The 18,668-nt window shown below is 39.8% G+C and overlaps 1 protein-coding gene across 3 annotated transcripts in view; it reads left to right on the plus strand.

The window, feature by feature from the left end:
• OSBPL1A (oxysterol binding protein like 1A) overlaps positions 1-18,668 on the plus strand; it is a 75,241-nt gene that overhangs the window by 32,382 nt on the left and 24,191 nt on the right. For all 3 annotated transcript variants that reach the window (XM_062632822.1, XM_062632821.1, XM_062632820.1), the window contains one exon: positions 11,804-11,966. In XM_062632822.1, the coding sequence (XP_062488806.1) occupies positions 11,804-11,966 (163 nt within the window). The remainder of the gene's footprint in view (positions 1-11,803; positions 11,967-18,668) is intronic.

The following is an 18,668-nucleotide window of genomic DNA, read 5'->3' on the forward strand; positions in this document are numbered from 1 at the left end:
TTTCCTCTCCATCGTGCTTGGAAAACAAGCTGGAGTGAGAAGTCCTGTTCTGTTGTCACTGATTTCATAATGGGGTATAAAGCTGATCAGGTTGTTATCAGAGTTCTGGCTTAAGGTGTATCCAATGTGTTTTGGAAGAATGGATGAACAGCATTGTTCTAAAACTTCCTTGCTCCTAATGTGTTGTCAGCTAAGGACTGGTAACATTTCAGGAAAAAAATGAAACCGCAAAAACCAGGATTTAAGGCTGAATAGCACCTTATGTGTTAACTTTGCTGGAATTTTGCGTGTGAGCGTGTGAGATACTTGACTGCAGCGGCAGTCTGGCTAGGCGGTCTGGTTTTATTTCTCAGCTGCTTAAAACATCAGAATGCTGAACTGGATAACTGCAGTCACACACGTTTGCTAATTCTCTGGAGGTGTATTTTCTCTCTTGACCTTTCTTTCTTTAAACATAGGGTTTTTATAATTTCTTTTTTTTTCCCTCTAAAGCTGGTAAAAGCTAGTTCCTTAGAAATAATAATTAAAAGATATTTCTACACATACAAATTTAAAACAAATTTTAATTTTAAACAAATTTAATGTAGCCTGTCCAGTACTGGATATTAACATGTTCTTTGAGGGAGATATGATATTTAACTTTGTATTACACATATGTTGTTCTAAAGGTATTGTCTCTCAGTAGCATAAGTAACTTAAGGCTTCATGTCATTAACTGTTGTCAAATCATCTTAAATTTGCCGTGTGGTGGCATTTTTTGCATGCTTAAATTGGCTTCCTTAAATGTCAGTGATTTCAAATGTCTTGCCTTACGGCCTGGTAGGCTGTCCATGCACAGTTGTGAGGTTGAGTGTAAAATTACTTTCCTGGTGTTCTTTGCAGTGTTTTTAGTTGGTTTATTTTAGTCACTTCTAGTTCCATGTGGGGTTCTTCTTTGTTTGATTGCTTTGTTGTTGTCTTTTTTAAACTTAAACTTTACCTGGCCACAGTCTTACCTTTCAACCCAAAGTGCATTTTTTTCCACTTTTTTATTCAATGATGCCTTAGAGCTGATAACCATTTTTCTAACAGGTAAGGCATAGTGGAATTTCACCTCTTGTCTGATTTTTTTTGAATCTCATGAACCAAACGTGTACTTGTTGGCCTCCGTCTTCACCCCCCCAGACAGCCAGTGACTTTAAAAGCTTTTTTGGTTTTATTATTAATATTCCGAAATGTATTACCTACGCTTGTTATGCTGTCCAGTGAAGGAATGTGTCAGTATAATGCTGACTGCTGAGTTACTGAGGTTTATCACTCGAATTAGTAAAAGGGCTGTGTTTAAAAAGTGTTTATGTATTGAAAATAAATCACTGTTCTTACGGTTTTCCTTGAAGGTACATGCCAATCCTGGTCATCAAGGAATGTCAGTAAGCTTCTTCTCCAGTTTTTGTATTGTTCTTGACATCACCCGCTTTTAAATGCATCAATAATATCCTTTAAAAATAAATGTGTTATGTACAAATGGGAAATGCAGGCCTATGCTATCCTATAAGGGTAGTTGATAGGCACACACAAAGGAAATGATGATTCATTTATAATAAAGAGCTGAGCTGAATGTTGCTGTGGAGTGGTAAGTTAGAGAGCTTCTTACGTATTTGTTGTTATGAATATCCTGAAGAGTCCAGTATATGAGAATGCCCAGCTTTGATGTCATCATAGCCCTCATCTGAATATCTCATCGTTGTAGAACGCAGTTAGGAGCGACACCCATGCTGCGCTTACTTTGCATACTTTTATGTTAAGCTACTAGCAAGGTAACTGTGGACTCAGTCAGTGATTTTGATTAGGGATGTTTTCCCTGTCTCATACTTGTCGCTGCTACATTATTAATGTTAAAACTTGGACATCAGTGCCGTAACTCTGGGATCCATAGGTACGCTAGGAGACTTTACAAAATAGCTTTAAAACATGCCAATTTGAAGGAAGCGTGCAGCATACATCATAACATGGGGGTATTCTTTAGCTTAGAACAGCTTAGTTACAGGAGCAAGCTATGAACTACATCTTCATTGGAGAATTTTGTGCTGCCAGATCTACACTGCTTCCACAATGTGAGCTTGTTCAGGTACGTTGTTTGACCCTTGAACAGAAATACAGCTTCCTGCTAATCTTGTTACTATTGCAGGTCCCTTTTTCGAGTTGAGAACTATGGTGAGAGAAAGGGTAGGGAGAACAAAACAATTCTTGCCTTGTCTGGAAGCATTTAGTTTAGATGGTCAGAGCATCAGCCTCTAAGCCTTGTACAGGTCTATTGTAACAGAAAAGCGTCTGCTGGAGATAGGAGAGTGAACTGAGAGGCGTGAACTGATGGGGCATAGTCATACATGCGAATTTTATCATCATGGTAGGGAATAATCTCAAATTGTCAAGATAATGGTATAGCTCCTCTAGATAATGTGATAATCCATGTATGTTAGTATCTTATACCTTTCTGGAAATGCCAAGAAGGTCATTAATTGTAAAAACATTCCATGCTATGAACGCAAATTGGATTGTCTACTGTTCCAGTGAAACATTTTGCTGCAAGGTCAGACAAATGAAATTGAGGTGAAAATGAGCTGGCTGAGCCTTTTAGACAGCTTGAAACCTTAGACAGTTGCATTTGTGCTTTATGGATAGCAGAAATCTAGTTTTGTCTGACCTGCATCTCTTCCAGCTCTAAAGCCACGTTTCAGGCTAAGGGCTAAACTCTAACCTCACACAAGGTTCCCAGTATGGAGCTTGTGGCATAGACGACTGGCTTCAGAAGTGTTAATATTTTAATGGGAAGCTGGTTTCGCTCTGAGTCAACAACGCATCCAGTTGTGTAGCAGCACTAGTAAGCCAGTAAGAGCCAACAAAAACATAGCGAAACCATGGCAGTTGCTTCAAAAGAGAAAAGATTAGTACATGTATTCACTGTGATCCAACTGAGTAGTTTGGGGAGGGGATACAAAGAGGTTGATCAAAGTAATCAGTGGTGTATACCGAAAAATACTTAAGGGAAGTAGTTAGATCAAAACTGCCTTAAGATCTATTTTCAAAACAGTCCTTAAGAATAAAAAGGAAATGTTTCCTGTGTGTGTTCTTAAGAACCCTTACATCTTTAAGTCTGGTCTCTCTGTTTGTGAGACTAAGCAAACTTCAAAGATGTCCAGAGTCTCTCAAAGGGAAAAGACGTCAGAAAAAAAGACCCTACCAGATCTGAAAACATGCAGTGCTCTACTGGTCTAGTCCTGTTAGCATCAGTGTAATGTGTCAGCTTAAATAAGACCCTTAGTTCATGTAAGGTTACTTGTGGCACACGCCTGTGAGGTAACAGAAGCTTAATCTCACTAGAGCAGCAAAACATCTTTGGGATATGGTGGTGGGTTGTTTTTGTTTTGTTTTGGTTTTTTTTGGTCTTTTCCTGGTAATCTTGTAGCTCTGCAACTTGAAATGAGCTTCTCCAACGTGTACAGCACTGCTGATGTCATTCAGTCCTGGCTTGTTTTGGCATAAGTGATTGGCAGACGTGAATAGCAGCCATATTTCATTTCAGCTTTACTCGGAATAGAAACAATACTTAACAGAAAAATGACAAAATCAGAAGGCTTTTGTTTGAACTCTTGAGACTTGACTAGTTGTTGTTATAATACTGGAACACAAGTAGGGACTGAATGCACTCTGAAAGCTGGGAACTTCTGCAGCTCTCAAACATAAGTAGATTTCATGAGATTCATTATTTTACAGGCAAGTCGTCTAATTAAAATGTAAGATACTTTTGAGAGGAAGACTTGGAATTGCCATTATTTCACTTTACAAGCAAACCAGAAAAAGCTCTGTTAATTCTTGACTAGTGCAGGATCACTTTGAAAAAGCAGTCTTTTCTGATTAAAAAGCTTAAACCCAATTAAGCTAAAACTATCTTTCTAATCTGCCATCAGAAATTAAGTATTTGCAGTTTGCTCTTGAAGTCCTAGGTGGGTTTTTTGGCTCAGAACTTCAACGTTCTCAGCTGGTTAAAACTGCTGTGCTTCATCAGTCTCCAAATAAACAAACTCTGACATAGCCAAATGTGGAAACAGGAGAGGGAAAGGAAGGCAGCAAGGTCCATGTTGAGGAGGACATGTCTGCCTTAGGGGGAAAGGTGGTAAGCAGTCTTTGTCCCTAACATGTGGACAGTTGAGAAACCATTAATCCAGGTGGTCTTGAATTATGAATTTCTATGACAGGCTTGTATGTTGGACAGAGGGTGATGACTGCTCTTGGCATCTCCAGCTCTTCTCTTGAATAACAGTTCTCTTACTGCCTTGATGTCTGTATGTGTTGGTTGACATGATCCTGCCAAAGTCTTGAGTTTCTTCTGTGTGGATAATAGCTTGGCTCCTGCTTCTGGCAGTGGTTCCATTGTCTTTTTCTAAGTTTTGTGATTATATCTAGTCCTTTCGTTCATTAGCAGAATTTTATTATTTTAATAAACATAGGGAAATAAAACTCTATACTCAGGAAAAATGAGGTGTAGTCTTTCCAAATCAGCCCTGCTAAAATCCTTCTCTTGAATTTTTGAGGTGACTGTTTGTAGTTGACTGACAATGATTCCTTGTGTTCATCTGGGGAAGAATTGAGGCAGAGTCTTATAACTTAATTTACAAAGTCTTTGTTTTCTTCTATAGGCTTTGAGTTGGGGTGTAAGTAGAGAGATTACCAGTCAAGTGGGTATGTATGGGGTTTGCTTGTGTGTATGGGGTCTTTCAGCCTTTGTACAAAAAGGAACTTTATTGGCAGTTCCCTACATATAGGCCTGAAAGAAAGCAAAATATTATGTTAGCCTTCTGGGTGTTTTTATCTTTTGAATTTAATGATCTTTGTCAGATATGGTACTCTGATGCTATAGCTGTAGAGTCAGTTGGCCAGGCTTCTGAGATGAAGACTGATGCTGTCTTGTGATACAGTAAGTAACCCTTTACCTATCATCAGTGAGCTCAGCTTACCTCCTTGATTAACTGATCACATCTTGTTTTGCATTTCAGTAGTGGCAGTAGCAGTAGTTCAGGTCACTGGCAAATGCTATCTAACTATTCTATTTTTAACTGGAGATCTGATAGATCTCTGGGTAAATGGTAAGCTTAGAGCACAGAGAGAGAAAACCTGAGCAAGAAACGATGGTTGAAGTAAAGCATGACTTTTTTGGGTCAGTCCTCCATACCCTGGGGTGAGACAAAGGCTGTAAGGAAGTTTACAAGAGCTAGTTTACTCCAGCAAATTAAGTTATGATACAAGGCCTTAACATATGTTAAGGTAGCAGATGTTTGTTGCAAGTTTCTTGTAGTTGATGGTGATAGTTGGTGGTGAATCGTAGGGGGACTGTGTGGAAAGGCCTATGTGTAAACAGATAAGAACTCTAAAAGTTTTATATAAAATATTTACACGTTTTAGGGCTTTAGGAGTTTAGCGATGTGTTCATGAAGCTGACTGCATCTGTTTGGGAACACTTTGTTTTTGCTTTAGCGTGAGCTGTCACACTTGCAGTTTTAGGATGTGTCATAGGAATATTCATAAAGCATTTGTTCCTTTCTCTAATAACTCAGATACCTGAGGTGTGCTTGCAAAGAAACATACTGAAACTGTTCCTGTTTTGGGGGGGGGGTGGAGGGAGGGTTGGGAGAAAAGCAGGATTATACATACTCATATTGTACACTAATGCCTGCTTAGTGGGAGTTAAGTCCCATGAGTAGAAGTAAAAATTAAGCCTGTTTTAAAATTTATTGTCTTTCTGGAAAACTTCCTCTGTTGAAGCACAAATGTGGTTAAGGCTAGGAGAACTGCGTGAGAGAAACTGGTTTCAGTTCTCACTTTGTTAGCAGCTTAAGCAGTAGCTTTTCCCTGCTCTAGGTAGCAAAAAAATCTAAAAGGTCTTTTTCATAGAAGCATATCCTGTAGAATTAGTGCTGCGGTAGCATGCTTCAGAGTTTGCTAGCAAAATATGTAGAAGTTCTCAATTTCTAAACAGATAGGCCTTTGGGAAGATACTCGGAATCTTTCACATTTCTTCCATGATGAAAAGGCAGATTTTCTTCAGGATGTGGAGGCAGACCTGACTCTTCTTGAAACTACATAGTTCTCATTCTACGTTAAATGTAAAAGAATAAAAGATTTACTCAGCACTAGTTTAAACTGGTCACTACAAAGAGCTGGCTTGTGCAGAGAGGCACTAGAAATAGGGACTGTATTGTACTAACAGTAAAATTGCAACTATGTGAGCTTGTCCATTAGAATAGGCAAACAGTGTACATATCAAACTGTGCATTGTGGTTGTGATTTGCACTGTTAGCCTCAGTTTTGTGGCAGGGGTTTTTGTAGGTATGAAGATCACAGAATAAGGGAAGTGATCTTTGCACTGGATTCCAGTGCTTGCTGTATCTCCCCTTAGTGTGATGTGTTACAACGCAGAGCATGTAGGTTCTTTCAGGGTCGTGTGTCCTGTTGAAGTAGCTGACCTGGGAAACTAGCAGTTTCATATAAGCAGATGCAGTGTGAAAGAAATGACAGTTTTATTGGCATTTACTTCATTACAGAAAGCAGGTTTACATTTCCTGATGTCAGGAGAAGTCCCCAGAAAACTGTCAGTTCTACTATAGCAGCATTTTTCTAATTCCCTTGGTTACATGTTAATTTTCAGCCAGGTGTGAGACTAGCCCTTAGCTTGCTACTGAAATTTGCACCTTGAGTCTGTGCTTGGTGGCAAATGTCCCATAAGCAGTGACGTTTCTGGGAGGATGGAATTTCTATGGCAGTTGGACAAAGCCATTCATTTTTGAAAACCAAAACCCCACTTCCGGGTAGTCGGCAGCACTGGTGAGGCAGTGTCACACGCTGCACTCTGCACTCAGTTTACTGCAGAGCAGAACTGGTACGTGGTGTACTGGCAATGCACCAGAATCTGGCTTCAGATCCCCTGGTGGTTGCTGTATGAAAGAGGTGGTTCTTCCTTCCTACGCAACTTGAAAGTCTGCATATTTGGGCATTCTTATTCCTAACACTGAAGTTGAGTGGAAAGTAAAATGCAAGTAAATCACACTGCAGTGTTGTGAAGTCTGTCTTCTCTTTCTCAGTTCAGGAGAGCCTAGAACTAAGGTATGTTGTCTTTTAATTTACTATTCTAATGTTAAAGGCAGGTAGCTGTACATATTGTTGAGGTGTCTCTATTTGTTGTATGCCTTGCTTGCTATGTGTTGTTTCTAGGATTTACTTGCAGTTGCAGTAGCATGTAGCTGAGATGATCATTTAGCTGGGCATGCAGTGGTGTGACCCTTTCCTACCCCACAAAAGTGCCTCTGTTGTTGAGCATTACATTAAAAACATCCAGCACCAAACAAAGCAAGTATTTTGTGTATTGTGCTGAGATGTCTTCAGGATGGACAGAGAAGCCTTGGTTACAGCCTGTGCCAGTAGAGTTCAAGACTTCAGGCTTTAAAAAAACAGGATGGGGGTGAGGGAAATAGTGGTCTGGTGCAATTACTGGTCTCTCACCTACCTTGTGGATGTTCAGGGTACAGAAAGGAATGGGTCTGGTGTTTGTTATACACAGATAAGCTTTTTGATATTTTGGAATAGGCATGTGAACTTTCTGCTAGTAATACACAGTGAAGGAGTTAACTTTTAAAACTTCCTCTTGTGCTTAGCAGAATTTCTAATGGCATGGAAAGACAATAAAAGTGCTGCAAATAACTTGTTGCTTTCCTTTAAAAAAACAGAGGTCTGGCTGCTAAAATAATTATACTACTTAAGCTCCCACTTCAGTGGTTACAGCCTGAGGGACTCAATTTATGGGTAGCTGTTGGAAAGAGATTCCCATTCAGTTAAACCAGAAGCGAAACCAGAACTTGGATGTCAAACCCCTTCAGCTGGAGAGTGGGTTTTTTATAAATTGTTGTGCTGACCTAGATCCTGAAGTCTTGGTGGTTTTGTGTCAGTGTATCAGGCTATAGCTGAGTCTGTAGCTGTAAGGTTAATGATTGAATGATTGTTTACTTCTGTGGGACAAAGTTAGATAGTTTCCATCAATAATTATGAATCTGAAGTTTCACTATAGTAATAACCTCTTTAGAGGTTAAGAAGACTGATCTTAACTGTTGTCTAACAATGCAAGCACAAGCCCAACTTTATTGATAACTGTAATTGTACTTGTGCAGAATAGCTCCTGACAAGGATAAGGTAGGAAGCCTGACCGGTTGAACATTGGGAACTTGGCTGAGCTCATGCCAGGCTTGCTAGGGTGCTGTGCACTGCTGTCCCTGTGAAGCTCAGTGGGAATTTTGTGATGCTGATGCTGGTACTGGCATTGTGGGGACCAATGACAGGGATCAAAAAGAAAAAAGCAATTCCATAGCTGGAGGATGAGGACTGAACCCAATATGATGTCAACTGCCATCTGTCTCAGCTCAGGCCCCACTGCTAAAGGTACAGAAACCGTGACTGTATCGCAAGCTGTGCCTCATTCAGGTTGCAGTAAAATGTCTCTTCTGATATTTTCCTGTATATGCTCAGGTTGGATTTCCAGAGCTGTGTATTCGGATACCTGCATCATTTTGGTGTGGTATTTACTACCTTGTTATAAATATTTGTGTTACTGTGTGCAGTAGTGTCATATTCAAGTAATGCAACTTCATGAAATCGTCCAGTATTCCACTGAAAAATGTTGGTCTGTGTCCAGTTCAATAGACCGTAGTGTGAAAGCAGGTGTTTTCTTCATTGTTTTGTGTTCATCTTTCTTCTTTATATATAGATCCTAAGGATTCTGTGTTAATAAACATCTTCAAAACTAGTTTTGAAGTTCCTTCTGTAATCTTGCTGTTGTTTTTCTATTGGAGCGCTGAAGAAAGATGGGATGGACAAAAAAAAACTTGAAGAAAAGGGGTAAAGCTGAAGTGTCATATCCAGAAATGGTGGTGAAGTAGCCAGGAAGATGGAATAGTTCATCTCAGAACTTAATCATAGACCATGTCTTGTGAATGCAAAATAAAGTATGGCAAAATTATGCATAATGGCAATCTACATGCATTTTGGAAAAACCTATCACTCAACTGTTCAAGCCTGTTGTTCAATAAACCTGTGCTTTGAAAATAGTAACACTCTGCCTGTATATTCTGTGCTAAGCTTTTATTGTTATTTATTTATTTATAGTTCTCACATTGACACTGTGGAACTGTTATGATGCTTAAGGACACAGTGTAGGTACACAAAGTATTTCCAGACCACTACCTTCAAAGAGCTGCTACTGTAAAACTCTTACCCTTCAGCAGGTACTGGGCTATAGAAGTTTGCAGAGCCCACCCCTTGGCTCTCTGAATGTGTGTGTCTGTCCCGCAAGCTCAGTAGTGTTGACAGAAGTTTTATATTGGACTTCAACCTCCAGCCCCCAAGTACTGAATTAAGGTTACTTTAAAACCAGTTCGTTCAGATAGGAATTAGTATCCCAGAGGTTACAAGCAACAAAGTTAAACACATTTCCTTTTTTAATTTAGCCTCTAGCCTCTGGCTAGCATCCTGCTCCTTATGTAACAGATGAAAAAGCTTTGTTTTGTTACCAACTAGTAGTGTGTAATTGCTGTACTAGTCAGTGTTTGGCAGCTAGGAAGCCTGGAAGTACACAGGAAGTCAACCGGACTGTAAAAGCTAGTTAGCTATTTTCCAAAAATTGACTTTATTTCTAGTATACCTGCAATTCTGCATAGCTCTACATTATAATAGGGCAGAGGAACCTTCAAGTCAGTAAAAGATTTTTGGGGGGGGAGGCGTGGTATCTTAAGCCTGTGTCTGTTGTTGCTACTTTAGTCACACTGCTGTGCTTTTAGAGGATGCAAGCAAAAGATCATCTGGGTTTTGTTAGATAGATTTTGATTTTTTTATTATTATTTTTTTTCAGTTAGCTGTTAAATAACATTGAAAATAGTTTTAGGTGGGGCTTTAAGTAACTTAATTTATGAAAACGAAATATTAGAGCATAAAGGCATCAAGTTCAGTGCTGCAAATAAATTTGCAAATCCCGTTTTCATAATTCACTTTGCTGTTTAATGAGCGAAAAGTATCATTTTATTTTGTCTTCCACTCTCCATCTTGGAAGAGTGAAATACTGGTGTTCTTTCTCTAAATGGGCAGTTTCTTGACTGTTTGTTAGCATACAAAAGGTAAGCCCTGCAGAAGGGCTTAGTAACAAATTCTTGCATGTCTGATTTGTATGAAACATTGCAGTAATTGACTTGGTTGGCACTGTCAGAGTGAACTTTAAATGAAAGTGACAGTAACTAGTCCAGACCATTTCTTTCATTTTGTTCCGGGTAAAACTATTAGGCAATAAGTGACTTACTGGTTTTATTGTTTTCAATGAGCAATCCAATTTTATACTCTTTTAATTAGAATTTAATTGCATTGCCCCTTATACTCAGAGCCTGGCAGCCAAACCAGCTGCTTTAGCATTTGACACAACTAAGGAGGTGAAAATTTCTTCCATAAATCTTTCTCCAGAGGGCATGTTGCTGCCAGCATAGAAACTCTTCTCTGTGGCAAATCTGAAGTGGCAAATCTGCTTTAATACCTCTTTTCAAGCCTCTGAATTTGTGCCCGACTGTGCATCTGCTATTTGAGTGGTTGTTATAACTGAGGGGGCTGAAGCCTCCAAAGTAAAGCTTTAATATAAAATGTAACCAGATAGGACATAAGAACAGATCTCAAATTAGATTCAAAAAAGTGATGTTGGTGTGTATGTAAGTTGTCCCTGTAACTGTTCCAAGAGATTAATTATCATGCCTTTGCATGCTTTTAGTGGAGGGGGATTTAGCATTGTAAACTGACCTTTGAGAGTAAACCAGAGGACAAGGCAGGGGTCGGGGATGCTTTTTAAAAAGTGACTGAAGGGGATGATGAAAGAGAAAGGAAAAGAGTCAGTGCTTTAGGGACTGAAATAGTAGCACATTGAAGTGTTGCTTGGCTGGGAGAAGAGGCCCTTCAGTTACAGCCCTCTTCCCTTCCCTGACAGAAAGAGGAGGCGGGGAAGCACCACAAAAAAAAATCCCAACAAAACAACAAAAACCCAAGGAGGAAATAGGAAGGACATGGTGCTCTCCCGTTACTAGTCCTGGACTCAAAATGTGGATAACATCATCCTTCCTGTAGCCAATTGCATGTGTGGGCTTAAAAAAAGTCATCCACCATCTGGTGGCTGGGCTGCTTTTTTTTGTCAGCTTCTGGCTCCTCTGTAAACTGTTTTGGGAGTGAGGAGAGAGGGCTGTTCATACTGATGTTAAATCAGTAGGGGAAACTCTTTTTTAACCTCCTGTAATCCTCAGGGTTAAATGTTTTCAGATCATTGTTCAGTTGCAGTTATTTGTAGCTGGCGTTCACATTTGCTCTGTAATTCAATTTAGATGATGCTGCTTGGCCCAAATTAGAGCAGACTAGTACAAGGAGCTTGGTGCGTGTGGAAAACGATTACTAACTCTGTAGTTAAGGTCATCCAAGTAGAGCAGGAAATATTTCTCCTCGGTTTTAAGGTATGGTTTTCTGGTTTGAATTCATTTGTGGAATTGTGATTTATACTGTCAGCTGAGAAATCAGACATAAGATCTACTGAAAATGCTGAGCAGTAACCTTATTGTCATCACAAAAATACTGTAACATTCTCGTTAATCTGTGTAGTTTCAGTTCCAGCTGTTTGCCGGTTATTTGTCTATTTTCTGAATAGCTTCCAGCTGCACATTCTTCAGAGAGATGAGATTTTATTCATACATGTATCTACTTATAGGTGAGGAATTTGAAACTGGAGCATGAGCAGGAGAAAAACAAGATCTTGTCAGAAGCATTAGAGACACTAGCTACTGAACACCATGAACTAGAGCAGTCGCTGGTTAAGGGATCTCCGCCTCTCAGCATCATCAGTGAGGAGCAGTTCTATGATGCTGTTTCAGGTAAGCAGGGATGTCCAGAATGCGAGTGCATAGCCAGAACATGTGTGGTGAATGCGTTGCGGGGAGGTGAGGGGTGGGAAGAGTCCCACTTTCAGTGAAGTCTCTGCCTTTCTAATGTGGAGCTAATTTTAGGAGAATGCTTCATGTGCTGCTTTTAGCAGCCCACTAAAAATTTGCTTGCGTTCACCTGTAGAATTGTGTTGTTTCACCTTAGCATGACCAAAAAAAATCCTATGAAAACCACAGGGCAGTCATGAAAGGTCTGATTGCTTGTGTGTCTACGCCCTTTTTTAAAATAGCAAAACTCAAGGCTCCTATTTTAGATGTAACTGTATCTGGTAGTCTTCTGACTTGCTTTCTCCATGATGGTGGGTGTTTTTTCTTTTGTTTTTTTAAGATCAGTCCATAAAAATCCCTGCTTTTGAGGGATAATGAGGTTAATAAAGGCTTGTACTATTTTTATTTTGTGTACCATAGCACAGATGGACTAAAAGGATGAATCAAAGTCCTTTGTTCATTTCTTAAATAGCTTTTCCTCCCCTATCTGCTCCTCAGTTCAGTATCTTTCATATTTGCTTGTGCAGACCAAGGAAATAGTGATTTTAGAAAACTCTGAACTGCGCAAGATAATTACAACACGCATTTGTATAGAGAGGCTGTACAGTGCAGGTCAGTAATAGCTGTACTGTTTACATCTCTGTAAGTGGGTGATCCTAGGGCATGCAGCTGTCTGCAACTATGAAGGACCTGGAAGATCTTGGGAGTGAACGTAATCTAACTGTAGTAGATAATTAGGCTGTGATGGCATGTATCACAAGCAAGTATGGAGTTACTTTTTGTGCTGAAAGGCCTCAGGCTCTTTTGCTTGTCTCAACAAAGCAGAGAATAGTTGTTTCTCTGGTGCTGCTAGAATGTAGTCTCTCCAGCCAGGCTTGCTTTGTGTATGTGAAAGAATATTCAGTTTTAAAGAGCTATTAGTCTGTGTATCTCATAACTGACCCAGTCTCTAAAGCTTTCTTAAATGAAGGTGTCCAAAACTGCCTCTCTAGCTGAGAGGTGGTATTTTTTTGACTTGAAGCTGCAAACAAATCACATTGAGTGGATTTGTATAACTGTGAAACTTGTTAAGCATATACATACACATAAAAAAATCCTCTCTCCTTTGGGAGAAATCACTTGACATAATTCATCTCGATTGCAAGTTAAATAATTTTTCAGGACAGGCTCACTTTCTTGACTGCCTGTCGACTTTATCAGGCTTCTGTTAGATTCTCTTCTCTAGGTTGTTCACATTCAGTGCTTTGCAGTGATTAAGGTCCTCTGTCTCTGAAGGCACATGTCTGGGGGAAGGGCACTCTGTTTTCTATATTTTTTGGGAGGTGGACATGGATGGGGGACTAGAGAAAGGGAAAAGTGACATCTTTTCCTGGCTTCTTGATACATGTTATGACTTCCACCATAAACACAAAAAGAATTAGTTTTTTGTGGGTGTGGTTTGGAGTGGATTTTTTTACTCATTACTGGAATAATGCTAATACTTTCTAACTTGCTTTTCTGCCATATCTGTGGAGTCTCAACTAGAAGGCTTCTTGTCTCTGTGTGACAAGAATACAGTGAGAGCAGAGGATATTTGGCACTGGCTCAGAGTTTGGGCATGTGGGTCTTTTTTCTTGGGCTAATGAGAGAAGGGATATGATGGTAAATATGGTCATAACAGAGAGCAGAGACTAGGCCTAATTGCCAGAAGATAAAAATTTCTATCTCCAAGAATTCTAACATATTAAGACTTTGTTTTTATATCTTTTGCTAAACCTTATTTTCTGTCTGATAGGATTTTAAGTTAAATGATTTTGAATAAATAGACATATTCATGACTTAGCTTTAGTAGGCTGTATAGGAGATTGAGCAAACACGGATGTATTTTAACAGGGATGTGGCAAGTCATAATGTCTATCAGTGGAAAAATGCCACTACTTTGAGAGTATTTTTTCTATTAGAATCTTTTTGCAATTCTAAATCTCCACCACAGAAGTGATTTTAGAAGTGAGAGTATTGCATAACTCTTTGGCTTGCATTTTGAGCTGAAGAGTTGTTAGCTTTGACTTGACAGGTTGAAAGAAAAAGCCACTGCTGCTTTTTGTTTTGTTTTTTAAAAGAATGTTATCCACATATTAGACACTTTTGCTTGTTTACTCTCAACAAAGTAGAACTACCTGTGACAATTCAGAGCAATGGAAGACTTTTAATCAGGTTTTTGAACAAGAAGTGTATTAGAAAGGCTATGTTCACAACAGCAGCTACTTGTCCCCATTTACCATGCTCTGATTCACATTGTAGAGGAATCTGATTGCACGAACCTGACTCCTGAACGAAGCTGAATTGGAAGACACAGGCTGGTTGCTATTGGACACTCAGTGCATGGAAGGAGAGTAGAGCTAATCTGAAGAGAACACCACCAGAAATGTTTTTAGTTCAAGTGTCAAGTCCTCAGCACCATCTGTTTGGCTTGCAAATCTGCTCCAACTGAGCCATGCTACCTGCTGATGTTGGCATACACCGCATTGGTCACTGATAAGTCTGTGTTGCGTAGTTTTGTTTGTGGAAATTGTGGGCACAATTGCAGAAACATCCTTCTTTTCCAAAACAGGGGTGAGGAAAACGTTTGAAATGTGGTAGGATTGCTTACTGAGGCAGTAGTTTATTTGCTGAAGTCTCTCTTCTTTTTAAGTGATACGCTGTTACCAGTGCTTCCTGGCTGTTGAGGTAAATCCTAAATCTCTGCAATTGGAGAACAGTAGACACTGAACATGAAAGGAAGAACCTACAGGAAGTGGGAGTTACTTGTGTAACTGCAGTATGGTGTCCAGTGTTAAGAACAGCCAAGTTAAGGATGTTATTAATCTGAACTCTGATGGCAATAGGTCAGTTAGCAGTGTTTCTTGGTGTGCTGATGGTGTGCTGATCTTCTCACCATGGGAGTGGCGGAAAGGTGTAATTAAACTTGATAGCACATGGAGTGCTGGAGCTCTCAGTTTCAGGATTGAATGCTATGTTTAAAGCACAGTGGGGTGGAGAGGAGGGAGTTTGGGGAAGGGAAGCAGCACTAAACAAATAGCAGAATTTAATAAGACAAGTGGCACCTCCTAGAGAGCTGGAGAAGTTATTAGCCTTGATTAAGTATATAGACCTCAGGAAGCTTGTGAAAACAATACAAATGCAGAGTCTATCCACAGTGCTGAAAAATGGCTAAGCAGGCCAAGAATTAAAAAGTACTTGGTTTTTGCCTTGCAGATACGATTCCCTGATTATATGCAAATTGCACACTTGATTTGGGAAAAGCTTAGAACTGTCCTGATTTTTTCTTTAACAGATTTTATCTGAGAAGTGGGGGTTTTCTGCAAACACAGCTTTGTGTGTGTTGAGTTGGGTATTGATGTTTTTACATAGATGGGATCTTACTATAGAAGCAGTTATTTAGCTGCAGGAATATTTAGATTATACTAAAGCTAGCCCTTAATAGTACAGCTTCAGCTGTTATGTACCACTAATGGGTGCTGTGTTTATGAATAATGCTTCTAAATGGTACAAGAAGTAGTAGGCCAGTTGTGTTGCTTCTGCTCGCTTCCTAGTTTGTCACCAGTTACCAGCTTACTTAAAAACCGTACAAAAAGCACAGAAACTTTTCTGCTCTTCCTTCCATTTTTAGGCTAGTTTGTCAAGTGGCTTTTTTGGATAGTATACCAAAAACACTGCCCAACCTCTGTGAGAACACTGCTGCCTGTGTTTTAACTATATTCTTGCCTTGAATATAATTAAAAGAATGAATTCAGGTGTTTCAGGGAGTGATGGGAAACACCTGATCAGTATTCAAACCCAACTTTGCCAGTGGTTAAACACTACCTTTCTTAGGTGTATTTATTAACCAAATACATTGGCCAATATTTTTTATCTGGAACTGAAGAGGTACCAGTTGTTGCAATAGATTAACTTGCCTTAAGTTTCTTCTGTCATTGCTTCTGCTGTTTCCCCTTGCTCACCCACTCTTGCAAAATGTAGCTGGTGTTTTTACTGTTACCTTGACACTTCAGGTTTCATGAGCTGGAGAGCTTCCTGCTCTTGTCTCAAAGATCCCTTAAAAACCTTGGCTTCTGAACAGGCCTTATTCCTTCTCCCCCCCACTTCAGCCCACACCCCCTTAAGTTCAATAGGAAAAAAAATTCATTTTTCTCCTAGTCATCTGTTTGACAGCTGCTCTATAGCAACTTGTGAATATAGATCTTTTTTTTGCAGTGACGGGGGAGTATGCAAATCTTAATTCAGAAAAGAGTTAGCTGCAAGTACACAGGGAAAAGCTCAGTCTGAGTTAGTTGCCTATTGATCTGTGCTCACGATACAATATTAGGCTTGCTCATTCCGATGCCTAAACAAACACTCAAGGCTTGTGAAGGTAATTGGTTCAAAAAAGGTTGCTGAAGTTAAGGGGTTGAAGATTGAGATCTTTGGCAGGAGCTGTTGTAGTCATACTTTCTCAATGAGAGCCATTTCCCAGGAAAATGGGAGAGATGTCTCTGGAGAGCAATTTCTCTTAATGGTGTCTGGTTTCTTTCTTCTGCTGTTCTTTATTGTATAGCATGCTCTTGCATTAAGCAAGGCACATGCCCTGGAGAGGGGTGGCTGGTCATTGTCTACAGCTCTGGAGAGGTTTGCAGGTGCTGAGCTCAGTCCTGCATAATTGTGTCTCTGCACAACATTAGGAGAACTGATCACGTGCAGTGTTAAAAAATATGAGAAGCATATCAGAGAATAGTCAGTGGTTCTGGTGAAGGTAACCTGTTCTTCCCTTTCCACCTCTGGAGTCCTAGGTCTGTTTCAGAAGCTCAAATTGAGGGCATTTGTCTTGTGACTCTTCCACCATCCAGGACTGGTTGTTTGCAGACAGAAGAAAGGAGCTGTACAGAGGGCAGGCTCTGCTTTATGTTATGGGTTTGCTTCATGGTTTGCTTGTGACAATAACAGTTGGCACAATTGAGCAGCTGTTTCAATAGAGGTAGAATGCTTACTTTGAAGGGGTTTGTAGCTTGTCATACAGTCAGGATACTGAAGCTCAAGTTGTGTTACACTGCTAGAGTGTCTCTTCCTCTTGATATTTGGATATGCAGAGTGTTTTTCTGGCTACCTGAGCTTATGATCTCTGGAAAAACCTGTATTTTATGTAACAGACTTGTCCACAAGTAAAAATGCTTCTCCTTATCCTACTTGTTATATATAGTACCCACCAAACTAATGCTTTGATATGTTATACCATAATTTGGAACAGAACCAGACAGACAAATTTGGGGAAACTTGTGAGAAGATTCTCTGGAGTGCCAGTCCACTTTTTTAGCATATCCTTAGCACCAGCTGGCAGTTCTTTTCATTCCCTAGCAACTGGCTTAATTTCAGTACTGTGTTGATGAGGAATAGGGATAGATGCTTTTAAGGAAATGGAAGATCTCCTTTATGCTTCTAGATCTCGCTCTGTGTAGAGAGGGTCGAGACACTGTGGTACAGCCCATCCATTCAGCAGGATTTTGTCATCTTCTTGACCCTTCTGTAATCTGGATGTAGTAGAAAGTGTTCTTGTCACTGGCCACCAAAGCAACTTGTAATTTACACATTCAGGAGAAGCTGCTGGCATAGTTTTCTTAAGAGAAAACAAGAAAGCACCTGGCAGTGGACATCTGTGACTGAGATGTTCTTTTGAATGGACTACTACTTCATCAGGTTTTCATTACTAGTTTTGAATTAGAATCAGTGTGTGAGAGATGACTAATCTTGCAATTATTTCTCTGGGTATTTGCAGCCAAGAGCAGTAGCATATGCTGAAAGAAGTACATGGCAGGAATGGTGTCTACTACAGTTTGGGTGTGCTTTTTTTCAGAAGCAGTGAGGCTTGATTTAAGCTCTGCCATTCAGTATTGTACCTGGTTTCTGCTAAAGGATTTCCCAAATGGGATAGAAATTAGTGTTATCATTACTTGTCTTGAGCTGTTCCCTTGCTTCCTGGAACTTGCAATTGGATAATCCTTTGACAGTGTTGTCAGGTTTGAAGGAAAAACATGGAACAAATATACAGCTTTTTACCAGGAAATTTTTATTTTCTGATTTGGGGCAAGCCTGTCCCTTCTCCAGAGGTAGTCAAAGCTCTGCTTAATCAAAACACTGGTTGGAAATAATGTGGTGTGTTGATATTTTTAATTTTAGATGTGATATGGATTGTACTATTAACCTACCTTCCAGAGTACAACATTTATCTTATTGATTGCTGAGCTTATCATTTAGACTTTACTGGGACTTACGTGGCTGATACAATCCACTGCATACAATATCTCCTTCTGTTCCTTGGTTCTTGTTCAGTAAGTTGGGAAGTGAAGGTTGTGGGCAGCCCAGACTGTCCAGGAATTCAGACCAAGCTTAAATCTTATCCAGAAGAAGGAGTCGATGCTTGAATGTTGAGGTAACATAGGTAAGGTGCTGGCATTTGTGTGACACTGGCACTTTTCCTGAGCAAGTTGTAGTAGCTTCAGTTTAATAACAGGGTCAAATTTTGTCTCTGACAGAGGATTTTTAATGTTCTTGCTTATCATGCAGTCTCTTTGTATCTGGATACTGATCTGACTGCTGCAGCAGTCAGTGGCAGTACTAGTTACTTACCAAATGGAT

Source organism: Pezoporus occidentalis, unplaced genomic scaffold (assembly GCF_034315485.1).
Source record: "Pezoporus occidentalis ecotype Australia unplaced genomic scaffold, CSIRO_AGI_Poc_V1 ctg4, whole genome shotgun sequence".
NCBI classification, from domain to species: domain Eukaryota; kingdom Metazoa; phylum Chordata; class Aves; order Psittaciformes; family Psittacidae; genus Pezoporus; species Pezoporus occidentalis.